This window comes from Silurus meridionalis, chromosome 9 (assembly GCF_014805685.1).
Source record: "Silurus meridionalis isolate SWU-2019-XX chromosome 9, ASM1480568v1, whole genome shotgun sequence".
NCBI lineage: Eukaryota > Metazoa > Chordata > Actinopteri > Siluriformes > Siluridae > Silurus > Silurus meridionalis.
In genome coordinates this window covers 1,174,127-1,200,599 of record NC_060892.1, presented here as the reverse complement: position 1 = coordinate 1,200,599, position 26,473 = coordinate 1,174,127, and the positions used below count along the sequence as shown (strand labels likewise).

The window sequence follows — 26,473 nt, the reverse complement described above, 5'->3', positions numbered from 1 at the left end:
GATCTTCACTGTTCAGTTAACACACAGATAAAACACCTCACACACATTTACCAACATCGATATGGATGGATGAAGCCCTGTCTGACCAACTGTATTTATCCTACAGTCAGTGTGAATAGTGGATTGTGATTGGCTGGAAGGAGTTCAGGTGTGAATAGTGGATTGTGATTGGCTGGAAGGAGTTCAGGTGTGAATAGTGGATTGTGATTGGCTGGAAGGAGTTCAGGTGTGAATACTGGATTGTGATTGGCTGGAAGGAGTTCAGGTGTGAATACTGGATTGTGATTGGCTGGAAGGAGTTCAGGTGTGAATTCAGAATGTTGAACACAGGTAGGTAAATAAATAATTTTGTGATTCGGGGAATTGTAAATGTTATATGTCGTATACAAAAAGCGTAATGAAAATAAAGCGTTATTTTGATCCATTAATAGAATAAGGTGATGATCCACTGTGAGATGTGAGACCTTACACCATTATAATGTTCTCCACTTCACCTTAGGACCTTCTTCATATCCACATCTACACCTGGATCATTCTTCACTTTTACATTACACATTTAAATATCACCTCAAATGTTTAAAGAAAGATGCCAGAAATCTGTTTTGTTCTGCCTCAGTTTTTTATATCTTGATTTCAGGTTTTTTTTTTGCATGACATCAGTTCAAGCATTTTCTTTGATCACACTGTTAATCCAGTCAACATACGGAGCGATTTCAGTGTAGACATTAGGGACGTCTGGATAGTCGCAATTATTTCCACGATTGAAGGACACGATGCCGACCGCCACACCACTGCACACCAAAGGCCCACCAGAATCCCCCTGTCAGAAACAGCACAAATGTGTCAGCCATGAAGATCTGCTTTACATGGGATAGCGTGAAAGATCTCCTGCATGATCTCATCATGGAGATCTCCTGATCTCACCTACATCACTACCTGACTTTACTAACACACTTGGAGTCATACAGATTAACATGGCAGAGGCAGAGCTGCATTACATGGCAGAGATCATTCTCCACTCATGGTATTTAAGCCTACAGACCCTTTTTTGAAACATCATGTAGGTGTGGGTGAAAAATGATCCTCCATTAGGAGATCAAGAGAACTCTGAGACGCTCTGTTGTGAAGATCAACCAAATCTCTTCAGCTCTACCTGCATGTTAATATGTACTGTGCTGCTGCCACATGATCTGTTGATTCGATAACTGCATACCTGGCATGCTCCACTTGTGGTTCTGTAGCCTCCTGCACACAGGATGTTGTCCGGGAGTGAAATATTCAATGCATTCCAGCTCTTCTTACAGTCTGTCATATTAATGATGGGCACCTGAGCCACCATGAGGTCATTCACCCGTAGTTGGTATTCGGTTCTTCCCCATCCTGCGACTTCGCACTTGATGTTTGGATCGACTGCGCGGCTCATACTCGGGATTTTAATGATCTTCAAATCCCTGTTGTTCAGATTGACTTTCCCTGAAAGCTTATTTAGAGAATTCGTGTCAAAGGAAAAACAGGACAGGGCAATAATTAACAGGGATGTATGCTAAGTTCATTTTTTTTTTTTACTTTATTGCACATACATGCAATCCATGGTTTCTGTTATCACTTACATTATAGCAGCTGCATACAGATGTGCGTTGTCTAGACGAGGCATCATCACATCATACATATATCTATAAAATCCTGAAGGCTTTCTGGATTTCTCTTACCGACCAAATACTGACACTGGAGACTCCTTCATTATTAATCAACGCCCAGGTTTTTAAAGTTATTTCTTTTAGAAATAATCGCAAAATAAATAAATTAACGTCCTTATTATTTAATCACAATGAAATAAATGCATCAATCTGACGTTCGGAGTTAAAAAATATTGTGAATATGATTCATTTACATTCTTTCTTCTAAACTAAAAGGTTCCTTAGTTATTAATAGAGGTCGAGCAACCGATTTCGCTGTCATTAAGAGAGCGCCCTCTAGAGGCGAAGCACTGACACCACGTGCTGTTTTTAATTATACAATTATGTTAATTAATGAATGGATTCATATTTATTTCCTTTAGCACGTAATGTTTTGTATTTTATTATTTTTTAATAACGTTCAGTATTATTTTACATGCAGTGTGGTGTTTTTTTAAATTATTTATCCAGTATCCATTTTAAAAACTATCGATTGATTAATTTTTCCGGCGAGTGCAAACCACCCTGGCTACCTGTCGACCTCTAATTATTCATTATTTGTTAGATTCATTATGCATATGCATAACTAAGTAAATCTTTAATTTCAATATCAATGAATATGAAAAATGGCATTCATACAAATTAACACAAAATAACAAACTAATCCAGCATTAGAAGGTAAAACAAACTTGTTTAAACTCATAATAAAATCTCCACAATAATACTGGTGGTCACTCCGGCTCATGTGATGTTCTGTTACAGACCCCGATTGAAGAAAGGACAAATGATATGACCCTGATATGAATGATATGACCCTCAAAAACAGTTTGTGGACCCCTGGTTTAGGTCCCCCTGGTTTTGCAATGTTAATGAATAACGAGGTTAATGAATCAAATAGAGTTCTTCGTACCTTCAGAAGCATGATGTCTGACCCAAATTTGGGATGTCCCCTGTATGATGGATGTATAAACATGGCAGTCACTTGGTATCTTCTCATATGGTTCGTTTTCCAATCGATGTTTCGAGTCCCCATGACGACACTGACGTGACTGCTGATTTATAAAAGAGACAGATTTCAGCCACATTTATAGAAAAATGTTAATTAAGAAACACGCAACACGTGTAGCCTACCTTACGTAACAGTGAGCAGCCGTGAGCACGTAGCCGGGGTCTATGAGGAACCCTCCACATATGTGCTCACTTTCCCTCTGCACAGACACCATGTACTGGTGGGAGTTCATGCTGGCTTTCTTGCCATGGATGATTTCTTCTCCATGTGCAGCTGAAAAACGTTTTATAAAAGAGTCTAGGATTCACGGTATTACACTTCAGGAATCTGTTCCTTATCCTTCATTATTTTCAGAAATAAGAACTTACCATGAAAACCCACGACGCCGAGAGCTGCAGCAAACAGCAGCGCGTGCAGCGTCTTCATCCTGCCAAAGACACACAATGAGATAAAGACTCCTACGTCTTATATAGATTTCATGACTTGTGGTTTTCTAAATCAGGCCACAGTATTCACATCTCACCATCTTTACACTTTAGAGTGAAGTGTCAAGCATTCATTAAATCTTCTATTCCAATCCAAATAGTTATTCGTGTCTAAAATTGACGCTGTTATTGTTCAAGAAGTGCAAAAATTTCTACAGGGGAGACAATAAAGATTTCCAGGTTCACAAAGTAGAATATTGGGGCGTTTCTGATTATAGAAATGAAGCAAAACATGGTGGAAAAAGGCAAATGTTTTATTATCATGCCTCATATCAGGCATATTAACATTTGGTATTTTGATAAATGATTGCCATAATACCCAGTTGAAGACCACTGTACACCAAACACCCACCAAAATCAACCCAGAAACTGTTATTACTGATTCACTGTTTTATTAGAAGGCAAAAAAAAATGTCTGTGTGCTTCTTTCTGAACATCTCATTCCACATCTAGTCATTTGCTCTTATAAAATGTGCTTATAAAAGCTGAGCATCCCATCCATACTGAGCTCCCTGATCTCCAGTCCATCCACAGCACGGTCCAAAGCCAGGAAGATGGAGAAGGACCTCAGGCACTTTCCTTTCCTGAGCCCCAACACTGAGAGAACTAGGAGGTGTTTCTCCATCATCTAGAAGAACATCAAGAACCAGAGGCTGTACGCATTACACAACACTCCATACATCCACCTGAATTTTTTTGTAGATCTGTAGAAGCTTATTGATCTTGAAGTGAAACTATTTTCATATTCTATTGTTATTCTTCCACAGCGTGATAGAACATGATGAGCTGCAATGGTGTGCATGACACAAAAAAAGACAAAACCCCAAGACTCTTATCTTCTCACGGAAAACCTCAGTGTGTTAGCTCGTCTAATCTTGTTCGATCTCTCCAGACACCAGATGCACAGCGGATCACGTCTCTGCTCTTTCATGTGACCCATAATTGTATTCGTGATCGTGTGCCTTCTGGCAAATCGATTAAGATTTGAGGATTCTTTTCTGTCCTGAACCTTTCAGCAGAGATGAAGTTGGAAAGCTGCATGTTCAGTCTGATGTGGGCAACCAGACACAGACATGCACTTCGGAATAAAAACCCTGATTAGATCAGCAGTCTCTCATGCAAGATTAGAAGATGCTTCAGACAGGAAACAAACTTCTGACTACCGCTCTGGTTTGAGAATCTACACTGAAACCGTTCTTTGCTCACAGAACAACTTGAATTTATTCTGGCATGGGTTTCACGAGCTGGTGGAAACATTCCTTTTGAGATTCTGGTTCAAGCCGACATGATTGCATGATGTCACTGATGAAGATCGATCAGATGCACAGTTTTTCCAGTGCTAATATGCAGAGGTGCAAAGTAATAAATTACATTTACTCACGTTACTGTAATTAAGTAGTTATTCTGTGTTCTACTTTTTCTTTTATTTAAAATCACATTTGTTACTGAGGGAAAAAATTACAAATGAATATAATGCAAGGCTTCTGAAAAAACTCTCATTATCATAAATGACAACCATTAACGATTTTTTTAACTAATTAATTAATTAATTTATTTTTGTTATTGCACTTTAATTTGTAAAGGTGTTTCTTTTTAAGTTAAATCTGTGAAATCATATCCATTACCGAGGAAAAATAAATAAATAAATAAATAAATAAAGGATGAAAAAAAATCACTTCTGAAACTTCTCTCATGATCATCCATGACATTATAACAGATTTCTTTTATATATATATATTTATGTTTATGTCTATACACATTGGAAAAGGTGTTACTTTTTAAAAGTAGTTTTTAAAATCTGTAATTTTACCTTTATGAAGTATGCTTTATTGAAGTATTTGTACTTAAATAAATTAAAATCATATCTGTTATATCGATCATCAACAGCATGAACTTCTTCAGCAGTTTGAGCTACAGGAACTCGTCTGTTGGATCGGAACCACACGGACCAGCCTTCACTCCTCACGTGCATCAATGAGCCTCGGCCGCACGTGACCCTGTCGCCGGTTCACCACTGTTCCTTCCTTGAAGCACTTTTGATAGATTCTGACCACTGCAGACCAGGAACACACACAAGAGCTGCAGTTTTAGAGACGCTCTGACCCAGACGTCTAGACGTCACAATTTGTTAAACTCGCTCAAATCTTTACGCCCATTTTTCCTGCTTCTAACATCAACTTTGAGGACAAAATGTTCACCTGCTGCATAATGTGATAATGTGATAATGTTATAATGTCATAATGTCATAATGTGATAGTTATAATGTTATAATGTGATAATGTGATAATGTCATAATGTCATAATGTCATAATGTGATAGTTATAATGTTATAATGTGATAATGTGTTAATGTTATAATGTGATAGTTATAATGTTATAATGTGATAATGTGTTAATGTTATAATGTGATAGTTATAATGTTATAATGTGATAATGTCATAATGTCAATGTCATAATGTCATAATGTCATAATGTGATAGTTATAATGTTATAATGTGATAATGTGATAATGTCATGCCTGATCAGATCAGTAATTCTGCAGGACACATGAAACAGCAGAGGTGTGATCTGCTGTGCATCTGGTGTTTGAGAGATTGAACAAGATTAGAAGTGTCACCACACTGAGGTTTTCCTTGAGAAGAAAATAATGTCTGGGGTTTTGTTTTCTAGCTTCATGCACATCGTGTTCATTAAAGCAGCATTCAGAAAGTATTCAGAACCTTCGCTTCACACTCAGCCCTTCATAATGACAAAGTGAAAACAGAATGATAGAATTCTCTGAACATTTAATTGAACACTTCTGTGTTGTCTTGACTGTGTTTATGGTTGTTATCATGTAGGAAGGTGAACCTTTATTCCATAATCAAGTCCTGAGTGCTGTGGACCAGGTTTTTTGTTGAGGAGATCTCTGTACTTTGCTCCATTAAGCATTCCCTCAACCCTGACCAGTTGGCAAGATTTATTTATTGATAGAGACTCAAAGCACGTTTGTACATCGCTCTGGAAACGAGTGTCTACTAAATGCTGCAAATAATTGCATGAATTATTAAATGAATTAATTGAATCAAAAGGTGCAGGCTATTTGTTGGTACCTCAAATAATGAAGACTCCAGCAGGGGGCAGATGTTTCTCTTATAAACCTCACAGTTATGGAACAACCTTCCAATCAGTGTTCGGGACTCAGACACAGTCTTGCTTTTGGTCTCCTCTGATTCAAAAGGGGAAACAAAAAACAAAAACACATATTTGTGGGCTGTAGGCTGAACACATATTTATTTAGTGGAGTGTTTAGTCAGTAGGTGTTTGTGAGGTAAAGGAGCAGATCTGGAGGGATGATGGATATGGAGTGTTTGGTGAACTGGGATATTTGTATGCTGTTGTCTCCTCACTCTCACTCAGGTTTGTTGATGGTGGTGTGGTGGGTCGTCTCTTATCCCATGGATCATCATGCTACCTTCTGGCTATAAGTTTTAGTTCTGCTGTCAGAGCGAGTCTTTATAATGCTTGTTTTTCTCTTTGTTGACTCAAACATGAGGTAGCAGTGTCACATCACATCCTTTCTACTTTCTGGACCATCCTGTCCCTACAGTCCAGATTGAGTTCTTTTTAACTGAAGATCTTGTTACTGCTGAGGATGGTCCCACATGAAAATCCATGAAGTTTCTGAGCAGTATGTGGACTGTTATTGATAGAAACAGACTGTTACAATGGTTTAGGGTGACCATCTCCATGAACAGATGGAATTCAGTTGATAACTTTAACAATGATGGAACTGTAACGAATCGTAACGAAGCATTCGGTGTTGAGGATGAGGTTCTTTTTTGAGTCTCAAGGTTTCTTCATTATGAAGTGTCAGGGATTTTCCCTTGATGTTTGTATAATATTTCTTTCTGTAAAGCTGCTTTAGGACCATGTTGATTGCTTCTTTTACTTAAATATCATTTCAATCCAAATACCTTTCTATCTATTTTCCAAACACAGAGAAATATTTGTGCCCATTTATTTGCTGCTTATTTAGATTTTATTATTGATGTGTATTCGAGTCTGCTGTTATTGTATTTAATGTATTATTTTCCCTGTGTACGGTTCTCATGTGCTTCATGTGAAAGCATTGCATGAAGAGAATTCATGTGAACTTCAGTATCATGTTTGCACTTTACCCCGAGCTCATGCAAACCCACCATGTGCACAAGTGTAGCTTTATTTATGTATGTGTGTGTGTGTGTGTGTGTGTGTGTGTGTGTGTGTGTGTGTGTGTATAGATGGACCTGTTGCACAGGAGAATTTCAGACCTTTGTGTTTATTTCTAATCAAAAATGCAGAGGTTTTACGAAGCAGAGTGCGATAAAAGATCTGGTGTTACACCCATCAGATAAAAACAAAGTGTTTATATAAAGTAATTTATCTCACATTGTTGTTTCAAATTTTCCCCAGCAGTCTAAAGGATGTGGTTCAGCTTTGATGTGGTCTCTGCCGAACATTCTATAAGACCTTCTCAAGTTTCTGTTTCTTCAGGCTCTGACTCATACAATTTTAACCAAAAAAAAAAGCATCAGCTAATTTTATAAGCATTTTATGCCATTGAATGATCTTGAAAAACATAAAATACATCAAGTATTTCTCTTGATCACTTTCTTGATCCAGTCGGCGTACGGTGCAATCTCAGTGTAGACGTTCGGCAGATTAGGATAAGTGCAGTTTCTTTTTAAATTGAAGGACACGATGCCCACTGCCAGACCCCGACACACCAGAGGCCCACCAGAATCACCCTGTCAAAAGCAGAAGTTGCACAAACATAAGCTTCTCATTACCGAGGAGAAAACATACACTGTACAAAGACGGAGGTGCACAATTGTACAGGAGGTCTTTGGATTTGTTATAATAAAATTGTGTTCACTTAAACCTGGAAACCCAAATCTCTACAAGCAGGAAAAGCTTTTGTGCACAAAGCGAGCTCCATTAAGATATGGTTTGGAGTGGAAGATATCATGCTATAGAGCTCTGATCTCCTGAACACCTTATTAAGAGGAATGCGAACACTAACTGCACCAAAGGCCTCCTCACATCACCTACATCAGAACCTGATTTTACTAACACACTTTTGGCTGATGAACACAAATGTCCACAAGTGCACTCAAAACTCTAGTGGAACATTTTCCCAGGAATGTAGCTGGAATTATCCAGCTCCAAAAGCACATACCCTACTTATGACCAGATGTCCGCAAACTTTTGACAATATAGTGTATGTTCTTCATCATACCTGGCACGCTCCATTTTTGGTCTCGTAGCCTCCTGCACACAGGATGTTCGATGGGAGTTTTTTACTCCATGCGTTCCTACAGATGGAGATATCTATAGTTGATACATCAACCACCATGAGGTCATTCACCATGTTCTGTTTTTCAGTTTTTCCCCATCCTGCGACCTGGCACTTGGTTTTGGGTTTGATCGGTTTGCGCTTGTTTGAGAATTTGATGATCTTTATGCCTTTCTCTTTCGGGTTGACTTTCTCTGAAAGCTGTTTTTGAGCAGAATTCACATTATATGCAAGAACTCAAAGTATAGAATAGTATAGAGTATAGAGGGTAGAATATATCGCATGGCATCCTGTACCTTCAGAAGCATGAGGTCAAACCCAGAACTGACATTCTTGTAGGATGGGTGTTTGTATGCACTTTTCACTGCGTATCGTCTCAGCTTGCTCTTGTTTGGATCGATGTTCTGAGTCCCCAGGACCACAGTCAGGCCTCTGTTTATATCAAATATATCATCTATAATCACATTGAAATGAATACATCCAGACAATTCTTTTCAAGAAACACGTGTAGCCTACCGTTCGTAACAATGAGCAGCGGTGAGAACGTAGCCGGGGTCTATGAGAAATCCTCCACACATGTGCTCGTTTTTGAGCTGCACAGATGCCATGTACTTCAGCGTGTTCTTCTTGGCTTTCTTGCCGTGGATGATTTCCTCTCCACGTGCGGCTGGAAAATGGTTTATGAGTCCAGTATGATTTACATTCTTCAGACATTATTACATTCACACTCGTGAAGCCAAAACGAAGTCGAGCAGATAAAAAGACATGAACTCCTCATCATACCATTAATGCATATAAAAGAATATGAAAGTACAAAAATACACAACATACAGTAGTTTAGTATACGTTACAACCTGTGTATTATTCACCGTTATATTCAGAATACAGCACTTACCATGAAAAACGCAGGTGCTGAAAGCTACAGCGAGCAACACTACATGCAACACCTTCATCCTGCAACGACTGAGTCAAACACTGAGTCAAACACTGAGTCAAACACGCAACACCTCGTATACAGAATGACTTCATGAGGTGTTGTAATGGTTCAGCCCATTTTGCTTTAAAGGTAAAAAAACGCCCCTCAAATTCTTGGAAATCAGACTTGGTAAATGCAAGCTGTCAAAAATCCAGTGTATATGACATCAAACTGAGAATAACAGAGTTACAACCAATAATCCGTTTTTGATAATTTGATCCTTGATATTTGGTTTGCATGTGTGCATTTGTGTAGTAGAACAAGAGAAAATTTCTACCTGAAAGAACCCGAGGGTTTGCAGCAGCGTCTGAAGTTCCCAGATGGCTCACTATAAGAAAAATATTGTTTCATCAGCATATGTTTGCACCAGAACCTCGCTTTTTAACCTCGTTTTGTTCTTTTATCCCTCTGTCCAAAGGAACCAAATATGATCTTCTCTATGCTTCTCTATGCTTTTCTGCTTCGCATCCCAAATTGCAAAAATGGTTTGGACCAATGATTTGAGCCACACAACCCACTTTCACTTGGCCCAAATACAGCAGAATTACGGTACATGACTGGACCAGGTCTGGTTGCCAGAACCCCACAGCCAAATGTATAACTATAGCTGGCCCGATTCTCATCCTACATAGGACCAAGCAAGTTAGTTCCACGTGTCAGTCTAAAAAAAAAAACCATAATCAGCCACTTTATACCGTACACACCCATTGGCCCAGATGAAAAATGCATGAACAACAACAGTATTTTAAAACTTTTGTACTAAATATTAAAAATATTTATTGTTTTACATTTAAGCAAAACAAAACAAAAAAAAAGCTTGAATGTGAATACATGTTTTAAAAAGACCTGGAACCTCTGTTTCTGTTTATAAACAAGTGGCATTGTGCACAAAACTCAACATCCAAACCAGTCACAAGTCTTCACAAGGTTTGTTCTGCCGAAAGTTCAGCAAGTCGTCCCTGGTAAAAGTGACATGAAAGACAAAAGACAGGACAAACTAACAAAACCAGTAAAGCAACTGGAGAGCTGCAGCGCCACCTTGGTCTCGCCAGGATTCCCCTCAATTATAAATTTAATCAATTAATTAATAGACATGCGAGACTAATGCAGTTTTATTCTCTAGGTTCAGTGTAACTTATAGTAACTTTTTTTTTTCGCATTTCTATTAAAATTCTGTTTAATGCCTAATACCGTTATCCAAGCTACAATCTCTTATTAACACAATACAGCATATACTTTAATATCATTGTGGTCTAATGATAGACATAAAGACATGATGAACTTTGAGGATGGATTTAAACTGTAATTGATATCAACAGTCTGATACAATGGTCCAGAATCACAGGTTGCATTTAAACGTCCATCACTGTACTGAACACCTGAACAATGATCAACTGTATTATGTATTATAAATAAATGGACATTTGTTGTTGAAGATGAGGTTCCCTTTTAAGTCTCAAGGTTTTTCTTCATACCATCTCAGGGAGTTTTTCCTTCACCATAGTCGTCACTGGCTCAGAGATATACAAACCTGATTCCAAAAAGTTGGGACACTGAACAAATTGTGAATAAAAACAGAATGTAATGATGTGGAAGTTTCATATTTCAATATTCTATTTAGGATACAATATAGTTGACATATCAAATGTTTAAACTGAGAAAATGTCTCATTTTAAGGGGGGAAAAATAAGTTGATTTTAAAATTTCATGGCATCAACACATCTGAAAAAAGTTGAGACAAGGCCATGTCTCCACTGTGTGGCGTCCTCTCTTCTCTTTATAACAGTCTGCAAACGTCTGGGGACTGAGGAGACAAGTGGCTCAAGTTTAGGAATAGGAATGTTCTCCCATTCTTGTCTAATACAGGCTTCTAGTTGCTCAACTGTCTCAGGTCTTCTTCTATCATCTTCCTCTTTATGATGCACCAAATGTTTTCTCTGGGTGAAAGATCTGGACTGCAGGCTGGACATTTCAGTACCTGGATTCTTCTTCTACACAGCCATGATGTTGTAATTGATGCAGTATGTGTTCTGGCATTGTCATGTTGGAAAATGCAAGGTGTTCTCTAAAAGAGACGACGTCTGGATGGGAGCATATGTTGTTCTAGAACTTGGATATACCTTTCAGCATTGATGATGCCTTTCCAGATGTGCAGCTGCCCATGCCATACGCACTCATGCAACCCCATACCATCAGAGATGCAGGCTTCTAAACTGAGCGCTGAGAACTACTTGGGTTGTCCTTGTCCTCTTTAGTCTGGATGACATGGAGTCCCAGTTTTCCAATAATAACTTCAAATTTACAGGCTGACCACAGAACAGTTTTCCACTTTGCCACAGTGCATTTTAAATGAGCCCTGGCCCAGAGAAAACACCTGCACCTCTGGATCATGTTTAGATACGGCTTCTTTTTTGACCTATAGAGTTTTAGCCGGCGACGGTGAATGACACGGTGGATTGTGTTCACCGACAATGTTTTCTGAAAGTATTCCTGAACCCATGTTGTGATTTCCATTACAGAAGCATTCCTGTATGTGATGCAGTGGCGTCTAAGAGCCCGAAGATCACGGGCATCCAGTATGGTTTTCCGGCCGAGACCCTTACACACAGAGATTGTTACAGATTCTCTAAATCTTTAGATGATATGATGCACTGTAGATGATGAGAACTTCAAACTCTGCAATTTTTCTTTGAGAAACTCCGTTCTGATGTTGCTCCAATAGTTTTCGCTGCAGCATTGGGGGAACTGGTGATCCTCTGCCCATCTTGACTTCTGAAAGTAACTGCCACTCTGAGAGGCTCTTTTTATACCCAAGCATGTTGCCAGTTGATCTAATAAGTTGCAAATTGCTCCTCCAGCTGTTCCTTATATGTACATTTAACTTTTCTGGCCTCTTATTGCTACCTGTCCCAACTTTGGAATGTGTAGCTCTCATGAAATCCAAAATGAGCCAATATTTGGCATGACATTTCAAAATGTCTCACTTTCAACATTTGATATTTTATCTATACTCTGTTGTGAATAAAATATAAGTTTATGACATTTGTAAATGATTGCATTCCTTTTCTATTCACAATTTGTACAGTGTCCCAACGTTTTTGGAATCGGGTTTGTACAGTTCAGCATCAGTTCAACATCAAGCAGAACATTTAGAGACGAATAAATGATGAAGAAACTCCAGACTCGAACTCACCACAATTTTATGAAGAAGGTTTTGTGTTCATGATCATTATAATAGAAATCAATCAGTGTTTGAGTCATTAATATCATTCTATTAATAGATCAGTGTGCTGAGAGTCACATTCGAGTCTTTACACAGAAACTGAGGTGATTAAGTGAAGAATCTTGTGATAAAAATGAACATTATAGTTATAATAAATCATAATATTTTGGATACTTAAGTACATTTGAAGGCATTGTGTACTTCGTCCATCACTGCCGTTCACATTCATCCCAAACAATCCCAAAGCTTTATAACAGAAGATCCATATCTTCATGGAGATCGCTTTGTGCACAGATGCTTTGGCTTGTTGGAACAAGTTTTCTTATTCCCTTTTTCTTCATTCTTAGATCAGAAAAATATCTGAGATACTTCAGGGTTGGGTCGATGGTTTGTTGGATTTTTTTTAGAAAGTCAATTCTCACATACAGGCTACAAATGTACACTTTTTTACAGCATGTCACATGAAGCAGATACGACTGACCTTTAAAGAAGAAAACCACAGAAACAAGCTGATGTGGTGAGTTTATAAGCAGGAGGAACAGGTCTGTGCCTCAGTGTGTTTAGGTATCAGAATGAAGACGCTGCACATTTTGCTGCTTAGTGCAGCTTCCTGCATCATTGCTTTTACTGGTAAGTGCTTATTTCTGAATTTCTCAATTATAAAGCATTTATTAGAACATACTACTGAAACTTAAGTTTTAGTCGTGTATTTTGTGCACTTTGTTTATACTTTGACTTGAAATGCACCTTCAAAGTAAATGTGAGTGTGAAGTGGAAATGGCGTGAATCTTACTGGACTGATAAAACCTTTTCAGCCGCACACGGAGAGGAAATCATCAACGGCCAGAAAGCCGAGAAGAACTCACTGCAGTTCATGGGGTCTGTGCAGAAGAACAAGAAGCACCAATGTGGAGGATTCCTCATACACCAAAGCTTCGTGCTCACTGCTGCACACTGTAAAATCAGGTAGGATATTAATGTTGTTTCCTGACAAAACAGAAATGCCTGGATTTATTTAGTTTTAATATAATATTATATCTGACTTGTTTTTTAAAGTCTCAGTGAGCTTAGTGTGGTCTTGGGGACTCACAACATCAATCCGCAAAACAAAAAGCTGAGAAGATACGCGGTGAAAAGCATGCACATGCACGAATCATACGTGAAAAGTCCCGGGAACGGGTATGACATCATGCTACTGAAGGTACAGATACATCATTGATATCACATCTTTCACAATGGCGATCATTTTACAAAGGGGAATGTGCTGTTGCTTTTATACAACAATTCTATAAACAAGAAATTCTCATTTTTGTTTTCATTGTTGCTCTTATACCAACTACCTGCATTTGCATCTGGACCAGATCTAATAGTTCATTACTGTACTGTAACAGAAAACCATGTCGTGTTTGATTGCTAACATGATCTACTTTCTGCTACCAAACACAAGCTTGCAGAGAAAGTCAAGGTGAATAATGAGGTGAAAATCTCCAAAATCCCAAAAAAACGCCGAAAGATCAAACCCAACACCAAGTGCCAGGTCGCAGGATGGGGAAAAACCAAAAAAAATGAAAAATCAGTGAACAAACTCCTGGTGACCAACGTGTCAACTATAGATATTGAAATCTGTAAGAAGAAGTGGAATAAAGTGTTAAAACTTCCACCTAACGTTCTGTGTGCAGGAGGCTACAAGACCGATAAAGGGGCGTGTCAGGTACGAAGATAGAGATCTAAATATATTTGCACGTTTGTAAACATTGAGAAGGTTGAAATGGTGCTTGCAGATTCCATGTTAGAAACACTTATGCTGTTTGTCCTGTTTCTGGCAGGGGGATTCTGGTGGGCCTCTGGTGTGCAGTGGTGAGGCAGTGGGCATCGTGTCCTTCAATAAAAATAATAATTGCACCTATCCAGACGTCCCTAATGTCTACACCGATATCGCATCATACGCAACCTGGATTAAGGATGTGATCAACAAATACGCTTAAAGATTTTTCAAGATGTTTTGATGTAATTGTGGAGAAAAATCTGATCCTAAATAAAGATACAGATGCAGAAAAAGAGCGTGATTTCTCGAGTCATCATTTATTAAAGAAAAGGGAAGGTCAGAGTGCTATTTGACAGAGTGAGCAGTCTGACTGAAACCGAAACCTGACACCTCGACGCCTTGAGAGCTGAGCAGCAGAAACCAGATTAATGTCCCACCACCACTTCACATTATTTTAAAGCATTAACAAGCACGCAAACGGCAATTACTTCATGACTTATCGGCTCTAAAACGCTGGTTATGCAAATAAAATCATTTTGAGGTTGCAATCATCTCGTTGCAGTTGTAAACGTCCGCTTGTGGGAAATCGGCCTTCCGTTCGTTCTGACCGCGCTGCATGAACATGTTTCTCATCACACAATGCGCTCATAAACAAAACACTCAGTACAACACTCAATAATTATTATTTTTATTATTATTATTATTATTATTATTATTATTATTATTATTATTATTATTATTATCAATTTTCATACGTCGCCTCTAAATCAATTTATTCGTAAAGCGTTTTTGTGACATTGTATCAAAGCAGATTTACACATAAGTCTGTTCCTTCTAATTACAGTATGTTGGTGATCAGTAAATGCACCAAACGCCATCAGTTTAAAACAGAACCTTCGCTCGATCCTGATTGGTGACTCGCTGTGTGTTTCACCAGTTACGTTTTTATCCTCATTAATAAAAGATTTGACTTTGACGTTAAAGTAAAAGTCTTGTTTTATGTTTTAACAGTTTGGCTAATACCGAAACAACAATATACATAATTGATGCTAATCTGTTTTGTGGGTGGAAAAGTTTTTGGATTGAGTCATCAATGCAAAGGACCACCATTGTTCCATCAACCTTCATAAATGTTCCACTTACTCAGGTATTAACTCACTTACATCCTTTTTTTCCTAAAACCCTTCTTTGTAATAGAATGATCTGTATTTATCTGTTATGTATATAATTGTCTCAATAAGAAGTGCAGATTGATGAATTTATATTGAATGTCACTTCTACTTTGCTGTCATGTGATGCTTTTCATCAAAACTGCACCTTTAGTTTTACTTCATCCTTCAATTAAAAACCCAGAAACCGAACTGAGGCTTATAGGTTTGTACATTTTCCTAATAAATTTGATTACATTTATCTGATAACTAAGCAGCTTAAGGGCCTCGCTCAAGGGCCCAGCAGTGGCAGGTTGGTGGTGCTGGGATTTGTTGACCCAGAAGTTTCAGAAGGGTCAAATTATTGGCATGCATCAAACAAAGAAAACATCTAAGGAGATTGCAGAACTACTAAAATTGGGTTCACTGTCCAGCGCATTATTAAAAACTGGAGGAATCTTGGGGAAACCATCATCTTCGAGGAAGAAATGTGTTCGGAAAAAATCTTGATCATTCTGGATTTGGTGAAAACAAACTATAAAAAAGCAACAGTAGAACTTACGACTATGTTTAATAGTGAAACGAAGAGCATTTCCACGTGCAAAATGTGAAGAGAACTCACGGGATTGGGACTAAACAACTAAGCAAGATAAGAAAACCACTCATCAGTGCTGCTAATCTGGAAACAAAGGCTTCAATTTGTGAGGGAGCATAAAGATTGGACTCTGAAACAATGGAAGAAGGTCATGTGGTCTGATGAGTCCAGATTGACCCTGTTCCAGAGTGATGGTGCATCAGGGTAAGAAGAGAGCAGATGAACTGATGAACCCATCACGTGCTGTGATCTGGGGTCACTGCATCTGGTCAGGTCTCGGTTCAGCAACATTATGCTTCCAAAGAATGAGGTCAGCTGACCACCTGAATATACTGAATAACCAGAATATTCCATCAATGTTTTTCTCCTCCTGATGGCACGAGCAGACTCGAAGATGACAACGCCAGGATTCATCAGGCTGAAATTGTGAAAGAGTGTTTCAGGGAGCATCAGATCATTTTTACACATGGATTAAACACCACAGCGTGCAGAATCCCATTAAAAATCTTTGGGATATGCTGGAAAAGAGTTTGCGTAGAAGATTTAAAGCTGCTTTGAGACTCAAGCTACCAAGATCTACTTCTGGTATTCATCAGCACTTCACTAGAAGCAGAAATGAGTGACCACTAAAAAAAAAAACCCACAAAAAGCAGGTCAAACTGTGTGTTTATAGGAAAAAGGAAACAAAGCTTTGCCACAGTGTGCGTAAGCGTCAGGATGAAGATGTCCTACACGCAGTGGTGCTGCATGCTGGAGCGTTTTGGAATGAGATGTTTAAAGGTCAGGTATCCTTTCGTTTATGCAGTGTCATTTTCCACGATTGTACTCAGAGTGGAAATGCCGCACCTTCAGGGAGAAGCTGTAGTGTAGTCGTCAATTCTTCAGACAACGTGTGAATGTGTGAAGTGGCGTTTGTGGTTTGAACAGCGAGCTATTTAATCATGTGTTCCTCAGCAAGAAGAGCGCATTTTCTCTGAGACACCATGGCTCTCGTCTCAGCGTTTCTCTTCACTTCTGTCCTGCTTCAAATAGCACACTGTGGTAAGGGGTGTATTTATATATTTATATTCAGATGATGTTTCTTAATGTTGAATAATTTGCATGCAAAGTCTCGAATATCTATAAATAAATAAATAAATAAATAAATAAATAAATAAATAAATAAATAAATGGATAAAATCTAACCAGCATTCTCTGCTAACTGCTTTAAAATATTAAGTTCTTTGAGTTTCATTTCCAAAGTACTTCATTGGTGGGATTTTTGAAACAACATTTGATTGCTGAAGCATGAAGCATGGGTATAAAATAATTCAGAACATAGTATAATAATAAATATGCAAAATGTAATAATAAATAAGTTCAAATACACTGAAGTAAATAATTAGTATAATGAATAAGATGTATGTTGGGTGTGTAAAAACGTAAACATCAGAGCATCTGAAAGATGAAGGTACCTACAGCAGGAGCTCTCAATAACACCAGCATGTGCTCTTCTTCTGTTCCTTCTCTCTCCGTCTGTCTTTGCAGCGTACGTCGACATGCGCATCGTGAACGGCTCGGTGGTTAAAGCACATTCTAGACCCTACATGGTTTCTGTTCAGAAAGACGGAGAACATGTTTGCGGCGGCTTCCTGGTGGCTGAGAACTTCGTCATGACGGCTGCACACTGCTGGGAACAGTAAGCGTAGTAAATTGTCGAGTCATTGTTACACCCCCAGTCACTGAGAGTCATATGGGAGATAAGAGATGGTCGTTTCAACTGTTCAGTTTAAATGAAATGGCTGAGAGTTTCTGAGAAAAGGGTCTTCACGTTTGTACATTCACTTTCACAATTACACGTTATGTCTGGCACCACATTATCAGGGAAGATCAGAAAACTCTGAGGAACTCTAAGGGAACTCTGGGGAAACTCAGACAGGGTGAACGTGTAAATCCCAGCACATCCTCTGCATTGAACCAGAGGATGAATGATTTTTTTTAGCTGAATTAATAAATCAACCCAAACGTTTGCATTTAAGTGTAAATACATGATATATAGTAATATATATATATATATATATATATATATATATATATATATATATATATATATATATATATATATATATATATATATAAAGAAATGTCTCCTGGTTTACTCTTAAAGGTCCAAAATTCTCTCTATGTTCTCTCTAGCAGAGGTGTGAAGCTGACGGTTGTAGTTGGCGCTCATGATCTGAAAAAGACCAAGTCAGCTTCAAGCCGTGTGGAGGTGAAGTTCTACCACATCCACCCCAAGTTTGACTCAATAAACCTGCTGAATGATATCATGCTGCTGCAGGTAAAAAACCACCACCACACACACAATATGTTTCTCGGTTTGATGAAAACGAAAGACAGAAATATCACGCGAAAGTGTAAACGGACATTTAGAGTTCGGCAGCAGCCTCCGTGTGGTTTCACAGGGTGTCTTCTCACTTGTGTAGAACCTGGTGAAAGTGCATCATTGATTAATAGATTATAATTTAATGTTAGAATGTGAAAATACACAAATCCTTAATGCCTCGTGCTAAAAAAAACAATAAAAAAAAGAAGACAGCCTTCAGTGGAAGAATGCAGGAAATGAATTCTCAATTTTGATTGGTCAGAGGATTTCATTAGTTTTTAGATATTATGAATAAATGTAAAATCATCTTCTCCTCTCATGTTTCATTTCATAGTTAAATGTATCCTGCTTTTCTCATAGTTGAACAAAACTGTCATGAAGACCAACAATATCAACTGGATCTCCATACCGAAAAAAAAAAAACAGGAGGTAAAGGCCAAGCAGGTTTGCAGCATAGCAGGCTGGGGGAAGAAATCTGAAGACGGTGACTCTAGTAGACGTCTCATGGAGGTTGATGTCACTGTCATGGACATAAAGGAATGCGAGAAAACCTGGGGACAACCTTTTGTCGTCTCCAGTTTGGTGTGCACTAAAGGTCGTGGGGGGTTTTGCCAGGTACGCAAATTTAAACACCGACGTTAAACTTATCACACAGAATAGATGGTTAAGATTAATAACAACATGTGCATGTCGTTCCAGGGAGACTCCGGAGGTCCTTTGGTGTGTAAGAACACTGCTGTTGGTATTGTTTCATTCAACAGCAACTGCAAGACGCCAGTGGTGGCCAACGTCTACACCAAAATCTCCAAGTTTCTGCCTTGGATTAATGGTATTTTAAGACCTGAGGAGTGAGAACATTTATCTCTTTATTAATTTATACATTGTGTTTAAGTGTCTCTTCATCTCACAGTTTTGATTTGTATTTATCTTTTGTACGCGATGGACAGAAGTTTGTGGAAACCTGACCATAAGATTGTAATATGCTCTTTGAACATCCTGTTCCACAATCAGTCCTTATTTGCTCTTATAATAAACTTCACACTCTTCGGACTGGATTTTATTTTCTGGAGATTCATTCATCCACATGGGTTTTAGTAAAGTCAGGTACTGATGTAGGTGAGAAGGTCAGCGTTCACATTCATCATGTTAAATAAAGTTGGAGCTCTAAAGCAGGAGATCTTCCACTCCAACCAATGCAAAGCAGATCTTTGGAGCTGTAGATCCTAAACAATTGCTTGCCTCCAGCTTTGTGATAACAGTTTGGAGAAGAACCACACGTGGCTGAGAAGGTCAGGTGCCTCAACACTTTTGTCCAGATTAGTGTATAGAGCTTTCTATTTATACCCCAACCCTCATTTTTATTGTGCTTATGTGTAGACACAATTAAGAATGAATAAATGAATAAAAAAATTACTAAATAAACAATAAAAATATTATTCACATTGTTTAAAAACTCTTCTTTTATTATTTTATTACATTTTCCATTTTTTTGTTCATATGCTAATGACGGGTGTTTTTTAAAACATAGCAGCACAGAAAAAGGAAAATAATAAACCCGTTTATGTTTCATGTGTTTGCTTTGATTCTTTTTTTTTAACAATCTTATATATAGTATAAAAGGTGTGTTCTAATATATATATAGTATAGACTTGTGCACACACTTGTGTAGGACGAAGCATGAAGATGTGCTGCATGAAATTTTCCCTTTACAGAAATAGATAAAAACATATACATTTTACATTTATAATTTAGTCTCTTTAAGTTTATCCATAATAACCAGAGGTGACAGTAGTGTTTTAAAACTCCCTGAGATGGTATGAGGAAGAAACCTTAAGAGGAACCAAATTCAAAATTCGTTAATTAAAGTTTTATCATTGTTGAGATTTTCATCTGCTCACTGATGGAGACTCGAGTGCAAAATTGTTCATGGCGATCGCAGCCCTGAGCCCCTGTCACAGACTGTCACAGATTATCGCACACTGTCACAAACTGTCACAAACTGTCGCAAACTGTCGCAAACTGTCACAAACTGTCGCAGACTGTCACAGACTGTCACAAACTGTCACAAACTGTCGCAGACTGTCACAAACTGTCACAAACTGTAACAAACTGTAACAAACTGTCGCAGACTGTCACAGACTGTCACAAACTGTAACAAACTGTCGCAGACTGTCACAAACTGTCGCAAACTGTCACAAACTGTCGCAGACTGTCACAGACTGTAACAAACTGTAACAAACTGTCCCAGACTGTCACAGACTGTCACAAACTGTAACAAACTGTCGCAGACCGTCACAGACTGTCACAAACTGTAACAAACTGTCGCAGACTGTCACAGACTGTCACAAACTGTAACAAACTGTCGCAGACCGTCACAGACTGTCACAAACTGTAACAAACTGTCGCAGACTGTCACAGACTGTCACAAACTGTAACAAACTGTCGCAGACTGTCACAAACTGTCGCAGACTGTCGCAAACTGTCACATATGGTCACAAACAGTCTCAGACTGTAACAAACTGTCGCAAACTGTCGCAAATGGTCTCAGACTGTCACAAAGTGTCACAGACTGTAACAAACTGTCGCAGACTGTAACAAACTGTCGCAAACTGTCGCAAATGGTCTCAGACTGTCACAAAGTGTCACAGACTGTAACAAACTGTCGCAGACTGTAACAAACTGTCGCAGACTGTCACAGACTGTCACAAAGTGTAACAAACTGTCACAAACTGTAACAAACTGTCGCAGACTGTCACAGACTGTCACAAACTGTCGCAGACTGTCACAGACTGTCACAAACTGTCGCAGACTGTCGCAAACTGTCACAAACTGTCACATATGGTCACAAACGGTCTCAGACTGTAACAAACTGTCGCAAACGGTCTCAGACTGTCACAAAGTGTAACAGACTGTCACAGACTGTCACAAAGTGTAACAGACTGTCACAGACTGTCACAAAGTGTAACAAACTAGTGTTTTAAAACTCCCTGAGACGGTATGAGGAAGAAACCTTGAGAGGAACCAAATTGTTGCAAACTGTCACAAACTGTAACAAACTGTCACAGACTGTCGCAGACTGTTTATATTAATTACAGTCCAAATCCATCTTATAGGTTCTTGAGTAACCTCATGGATCTATAGACTGTTTATGTGGAGCTTTCCTCAGCAGGGGCAAGTGTTCTCTGATTAAAAAGAACTCCATCTAGTGGTAGGGCATCATAATGAATCAGACAGGTCTGGAATGAAGAGAGGGGTCAGATCACTGCTACTTTAAGTAATTAAGTACAAATACAACAAAATTGTGTGTGACAACTTTCAGCAGGAGCAACATACATCATGAAAGGAATTGACGTTCACGTGTGTGATTCCGTGTTTATTAAAATGTGTTCTGACAGGAACATCCTGCACATAACATGACAACTGTATCTGTATTTCAGTACACTTTCATTACACTAATGATTATTTATTCTCTTCACACTGATTTAGATCTCTGTTGCTTCTGTCATGAATTTCCTGTTCTAAGAAAATGGATGGATTTGAAGCATGTTTTTGATATTTATGTAGAATATGAATAATTAAACACACACACAGTCTGGGCCAGAAAACATGACCTTATACTGTATTAATCTATTTATTTATTTGTTTGTGTTTGTTTATACTCTTAAAAGTCCCTAATTAGTCAGGAATGCATCACCCTGTGTGCAGTCAAAGTGGCGGTCTTTTAGGAAGCATGCATTTTATGGTCAAAAGTATTAGGACACCAGACAATACACTGTATAAGTTGCTCTGGAATGAGAGAGTCTGTAAAATGGCAACAATGTGAATGTAAAATGGTCTTTAATACTAACAGCTGGGGACTGGAGGTGGGGGGTGTGATGGCAGCTAAAGGTTTGGGAAAGAAGCTGCACTTCGGTCTGTTTGGGGGGAAAAAAAAACTAATTCACAAAATGACAACAAAGCAAATGCAAGAAAAAAGAGAAAAGTGAAAAACGTGCACAATGTTAAATGCAGAACGTGCGATGTGAACATGTAAACACATACATATACAAAGAATTCAGTGCATTGTACAGATAAAAGTCATGCATGTGTCCAATGCTGCCATTCACAAACCTGCTGGTCCTGAAGTTCAGTGACTGTTAGTTTGACTGATAAAACTGTGGAAATGAGTTACGGGAAAAATATGATTATGGATTAATAACATAGCAACACATAATACTAAATACATTTTATTTATTTGAAGGCTAAAACCATGTGTCACACTTTCATCCTGTCTGTAACATCAACATAAACCTCACACTTTCATGACGAGTCAGCAGAGGCTTTGCTGTGGAAACCTGCGGTTGGTTTAGCAGGGTCGTTTTGTGTTTGGTTTTTTTTAAAGGTTGGTGGGCTGCAGTCACAATGCCACGACAGAGATATGAACTGTTTACCGTAAGCTTGTTTTTTTTAACAGGAAAATTGTGTGCGGTGAGAAATTCTTACTCAGCAACTCAAGACACAGTAACAGAATCTACGTATCTATCTATATGCATTCTTACCTAATCTCATTGTTGACATAATGATTCTTTATTATCTTACTGTTACACATGTAGAAAGGAACTGAGTGCAGATTAAAAATAAATAAATCTATGCAGTATAAAATGCTATCATTATACTATGATTTTCTTGTTTCAGTTTAGTTCTACATGTCATGAATTTCCCGTTCTGAGAAAATAACAGGGTATTTAGTAGGTTTTTTTATATTAATATGGAATATTATATTCCAGTGAAACTATTAGCAATAGCTGTGCATTTATATGAGAACTAAAACAATTCGATTTTATGTGCATGCAACCATTCAGTGCACTTTCAGTGACGTGCATCAGTATTTCCCTCTCCTCACATTGTGTTTTTTAGAAATTAGGATTTTAACTAATATTAATAATAATAATAATAATAATAATAAACAATAATAAGGGACAAAATAATCTAGAGATGAAATATAAATAAATAAATAAATAAATAAATAAATAAATAAATAAATAAATAAATAAATAAATAAATACACAAAAAGCAAAACCTGAAACCCATAAATTATTTGCCCTCGAATGCCCCATGGTAAGTCAAAAACCCTGAGTATAAGTTCTTTTAGATGACGTACTCCAGATATCCAAAGTGATTGTAAAAAGGTAAATATGCTTTTACTTCTCGCATGTACCTACTACGAAATTTGTTCTTCATTCAACGTCAGAAAACTGGAGTCAGAATGTAGGAACAGCCATGGTGCGGCGCCCCCTGGAGTAAAAGGTTTAAGTGCCTTGCTCAAGGGCCCAACAATGGCAAATTGGTGATGCTGGAGCTTGAACCCCCAACTTTATGATCAGTAACCCACGGCTTTAACCACCACTGCCCTGCCCTGGAACAGCTGACTCTGAAGTTAGAAGGACACGATTGTGTAGGATATCTTTCAATGTGTTAACATTACATTTTCCAATGACAATGCTATAAAACCAGATTCATGAAGCACAAACTTTTGTCCATATAATATCAGTTTCTTTCAGCATTGTTTAGCATCAAAATGAGATACACTGTACTCCATATAGAGTGTTTAACCTGTTACCGGAATCAGCAGAATCACCCCTGAGAACATTCTGAGAACATTCTGCACTTTGAGCACACGTTTGTACTCTAAAGCCACAACAAGCAGCAGAATTAGGCAGCGTGTTTCTCCTGCCACAAAACACACATCCACCGTGTACTCATCACTTCTACATGTTTTATGACCTGCTTTTTTTTCGCACAGGGCCTTTCATACCTTTTAAACGATTTGGACATAATCTGGCAACCAGACATACACAGTGATGCAGATAGAACATTAAAGTGATGAAGGATGATGATGAACGTGTGGAGGGTTGACGAGGAAAAGCGCATTAAAAAAACACAATGTGAACAAGAGTCACTTTGAGTCATCAATACACATAACAATACACACACACACACACACACACACACACACACACACACACACACATTAGCATGTCAGCATCATTTCTGTCATTAGTAATCTCTGCTTCAGAATGAGTATGGATTAATTGTAAAAGCTGACACAGATTCACAGGTAAATACTCCAAGTGTATCAGCCTTCGCTTCTCACGTGCATCAATGAGCCTCGGCCGCACGTGACCCTGTCACCGGTTCACCACTGTTCCCTACTTGGAGCACTTTTGATGGACACAGACCACTGCAGACCAGGAACATCCCACAAGAGCTTCAGTTTTATAGATGCTTTGATCCAGACGTCTAGAGGCACAATTTGTCGCTCAAATCCTTACGTTCGCCCATTTTTCCTGCTTCTAACATCAACTTTGAGGACAAAATGTTTACCTGCTGCCTAATAACAGGTGCCATGATGAAGATTATCAGTGTTTTTCACTTCACCATTTAGAATGTTATAATGTCATAATTCAATTCCTGGTCGATGTCCACCTTTGAGACAATGTCCATTGGTGAAATCGTTCAACTAATGAAAATAAATTAGCTTGAATTTAACCTCTAAAAAATGTCCACGGTGAAACAACAAGTGAAACACGTGAACTCAGTGTCTCTGGTTTACAGCTTCACGATTTGGATTTGTGTGGAGTTTCACGTCTGCAGGTTTCAATATTTCATAAATGGTTTGTTGAATTTTCTTTAAAAACACAATTCTCACATACAGGCCACGAGTGTACACTTCTGACAGCACGTAGCTTGAATCAGATACGACTGACCTCTAAAGAAGAAAACCACAGAAACAAGCTCATGTGGTGAGTTTATAAGCAGGAGGAACAGGTCTCAGTGTGTTTAAGTGTCAGGATGAAGATGATTCACATTGTGCTGCTTAGTGCGGCTTCCTGCAGCATCGCGTTCACATATTACTGAAACTGATCTTTAGTCCCCCGTGTGCTGAGCTCCTTGTATACTGTGCACTTTGTATTCTATTTTACATTAAACGCACTAATTGTGATTTAATGTCTACTTTATATTTATAAAGTAAATGTGAAGTGGAAATGGTGCTTCAGACCGAATCTCTGGACTAATAAACATTTTTAGAGAAAATCATCAACTGCCAGAAAGCCAAGAGGAACTCACTGAAGCTCATGGTGTCTGTGCAGAAGAACCAGAAACACAAATGTGGAGGATTCCTCATACACCAAAGCTTTGATGCCCTCATCCAGAGCGAATTACAATTATCTCCTTTATACAACTTAGCAGTTTATGATGTTCTGATCAGCAGTCCAACATCTGAACCACTGAGCTGCCACCTCCCCTGTTGTTTGTTTCTCAATAATCAGAAATGCCTGGATTTTTATCAGCATTATTAATGCTTTTAAGTTATTTTTAAGATCTGGCCTGTTTCTATATTCATGCATTTACAAATGACTTAATTAATCGATTAATTAATTACATTTAATCTTTTTTGTCATAATTCAGGCTCACACTTACGACCGCAATGCATTCTGGGATTGATTTTTATTTTTGCACAAGTTTTAACTTCTAGAAGTTTCTATGCTAAGCTAATCCACTTCAACCTCTCAGTGATTAGCTTTCAGAAATGAGCTTCAGAGGGTTTGTGTCTGTTCTGCAGCCACACTGGGGGACTTTAATGAAAAAAACTCATAAATAATTATTCATATTAGAATAATATACTTATATAAGCTTATTGAGCATCGGTTAGCTTTCCATTAGCATTGTCTTCCCCGTGAGGAGAATCGATAAGCGGCACTACGCCAGATGGAAAAAACATTGACTTTTTCTTCAGAATAAAACTTATAGATGGTATGAGAAAGAAACCTTGAGAGGAACCAGACTCAAAGTGGAACCTCATCATCAAGAGTGTATTTATTAATCATTAAAACATTACAAAAAACAGAGAGTGATAAAGATCATGAGCACTGGA

The 26,473-nt window shown here is 38.2% G+C and overlaps 4 protein-coding genes across 6 annotated transcripts; 2 read left to right on the top strand and 2 right to left on the bottom strand.

The window, feature by feature from the left end:
- Nucleotides 1–602: 602 nt before the first annotated feature.
- On the bottom strand, nucleotides 603–4,535 carry LOC124391527 (anionic trypsin-2-like). 2 transcript variants are annotated; one of them, XM_046858153.1, is made up of 6 exons: nucleotides 3,209–4,535; nucleotides 3,054–3,112; nucleotides 2,808–2,958; nucleotides 2,587–2,725; nucleotides 1,214–1,480; nucleotides 603–820 (listed from the first exon to the last, which is right to left on the bottom strand). In XM_046858153.1, exons 2-6 carry the CDS (start codon nucleotides 3,109–3,111, stop codon nucleotides 662–664), a joined length of 774 nt encoding a protein of 257 aa, XP_046714109.1. In that variant the 5' UTR covers nucleotide 3,112; nucleotides 3,209–4,535; the 3' UTR covers nucleotides 603–661. The 2 variants fall into 2 exon arrangements, with proteins under 2 accessions (XP_046714109.1, XP_046714108.1); XM_046858152.1 differs by having other exon boundaries at nucleotides 2,587–2,728; nucleotides 3,209–4,532.
- Nucleotides 4,536–7,462: 2,927 nt separating this feature from the next.
- Nucleotides 7,463–13,533, bottom strand: LOC124391525 (kallikrein-7-like). Its single transcript, XM_046858150.1, has 7 exons — nucleotides 13,479–13,533; nucleotides 9,740–9,790; nucleotides 9,382–9,449; nucleotides 9,003–9,153; nucleotides 8,783–8,918; nucleotides 8,430–8,687; nucleotides 7,463–7,938 (listed from the first exon to the last, which is right to left on the bottom strand). Exons 1-7 carry the CDS (start codon nucleotides 13,520–13,522, stop codon nucleotides 7,780–7,782), a joined length of 867 nt encoding a protein of 288 aa, XP_046714106.1. The 5' UTR covers nucleotides 13,523–13,533; the 3' UTR covers nucleotides 7,463–7,779.
- LOC124391526 (mast cell protease 1A-like) lies at nucleotides 13,217–14,743 on the top strand. The gene is made up of 5 exons (XM_046858151.1): nucleotides 13,217–13,315; nucleotides 13,501–13,651; nucleotides 13,742–13,886; nucleotides 14,133–14,396; nucleotides 14,512–14,743. The coding sequence occupies exons 1-5, from the start codon at nucleotides 13,258–13,260 to the stop codon at nucleotides 14,668–14,670; spliced, it is 777 nt and encodes a 258-aa protein (XP_046714107.1). The 5' UTR covers nucleotides 13,217–13,257; the 3' UTR covers nucleotides 14,671–14,743.
- Nucleotides 14,744–16,891: 2,148 nt separating this feature from the next.
- On the top strand, nucleotides 16,892–19,588 carry LOC124391528 (mast cell protease 4-like). 2 transcript variants are annotated; one of them, XM_046858155.1, is made up of 5 exons: nucleotides 16,892–17,234; nucleotides 17,721–17,871; nucleotides 18,372–18,513; nucleotides 18,919–19,173; nucleotides 19,258–19,588. In XM_046858155.1, the coding sequence occupies exons 1-5, from the start codon at nucleotides 17,177–17,179 to the stop codon at nucleotides 19,408–19,410; spliced, it is 759 nt and encodes a 252-aa protein (XP_046714111.1). In that variant the 5' UTR covers nucleotides 16,892–17,176; the 3' UTR covers nucleotides 19,411–19,588. The 2 variants fall into 2 exon arrangements, with proteins under 2 accessions (XP_046714111.1, XP_046714110.1); XM_046858154.1 differs by having other exon boundaries at nucleotides 16,894–17,234; nucleotides 18,369–18,513.
- The last annotated feature ends 6,885 nt before the right edge of the window (nucleotides 19,589–26,473 follow it).

Excerpts from the sequence above, each read along its gene's own strand:
- LOC124391527 (XM_046858152.1), bottom strand. The coding sequence starts at position 3,111 with ATGAAGACGCTGCACGCGCTGCTGTTTGCTGCAGCTCTCGGCGTCGTG. Across the intron at positions 1,481-2,586 it reads CAGACATCATGCTTCTGAAG|CTTTCAGGGAAAGTCAATCT; the intron begins GTACGAAGAACT and ends TCTCTAAATAAG. Across the intron at positions 821-1,213 it reads CCACAAGTGGAGCATGCCAG|GGGGATTCTGGTGGGCCTTT; the intron begins GTATGCAGTTAT and ends TGTTTCTGACAG.
- LOC124391526 (XM_046858151.1), top strand. The coding sequence starts at position 13,258 with ATGAAGACGCTGCACATTTTGCTGCTTAGTGCAGCTTCCTGCATCATT. Across the intron at positions 13,652-13,741 it reads GCTGCACACTGTAAAATCAG|TCTCAGTGAGCTTAGTGTGG; the intron begins GTAGGATATTAA and ends TGTTTTTTAAAG. Across the intron at positions 14,397-14,511 it reads CCGATAAAGGGGCGTGTCAG|GGGGATTCTGGTGGGCCTCT; the intron begins GTACGAAGATAG and ends TGTTTCTGGCAG.
- LOC124391525 (XM_046858150.1), bottom strand. The coding sequence starts at position 13,522 with ATGATTTCCTCTCCGTGTGCGGCTGAAAAGGTTTTATCAGTCCA. Across the intron at positions 9,154-9,381 it reads CAGCACCTGCGTTTTTCATG|CCGCACGTGGAGAGGAAATC; the intron begins GTAAGTGCTGTA and ends ACCATTTTCCAG. Across the intron at positions 8,688-8,782 it reads TTGACCTCATGCTTCTGAAG|CTTTCAGAGAAAGTCAACCC; the intron begins GTACAGGATGCC and ends GCTCAAAAACAG.
- LOC124391528 (XM_046858154.1), top strand. The coding sequence starts at position 17,177 with ATGGCTCTCGTCTCAGCGTTTCTCTTCACTTCTGTCCTGCTTCAAATA. Across the intron at positions 17,235-17,720 it reads GCTTCAAATAGCACACTGTG|CGTACGTCGACATGCGCATC; the intron begins GTAAGGGGTGTA and ends CTGTCTTTGCAG. Across the intron at positions 19,174-19,257 it reads GTCGTGGGGGGTTTTGCCAG|GGAGACTCCGGAGGTCCTTT; the intron begins GTACGCAAATTT and ends ATGTCGTTCCAG.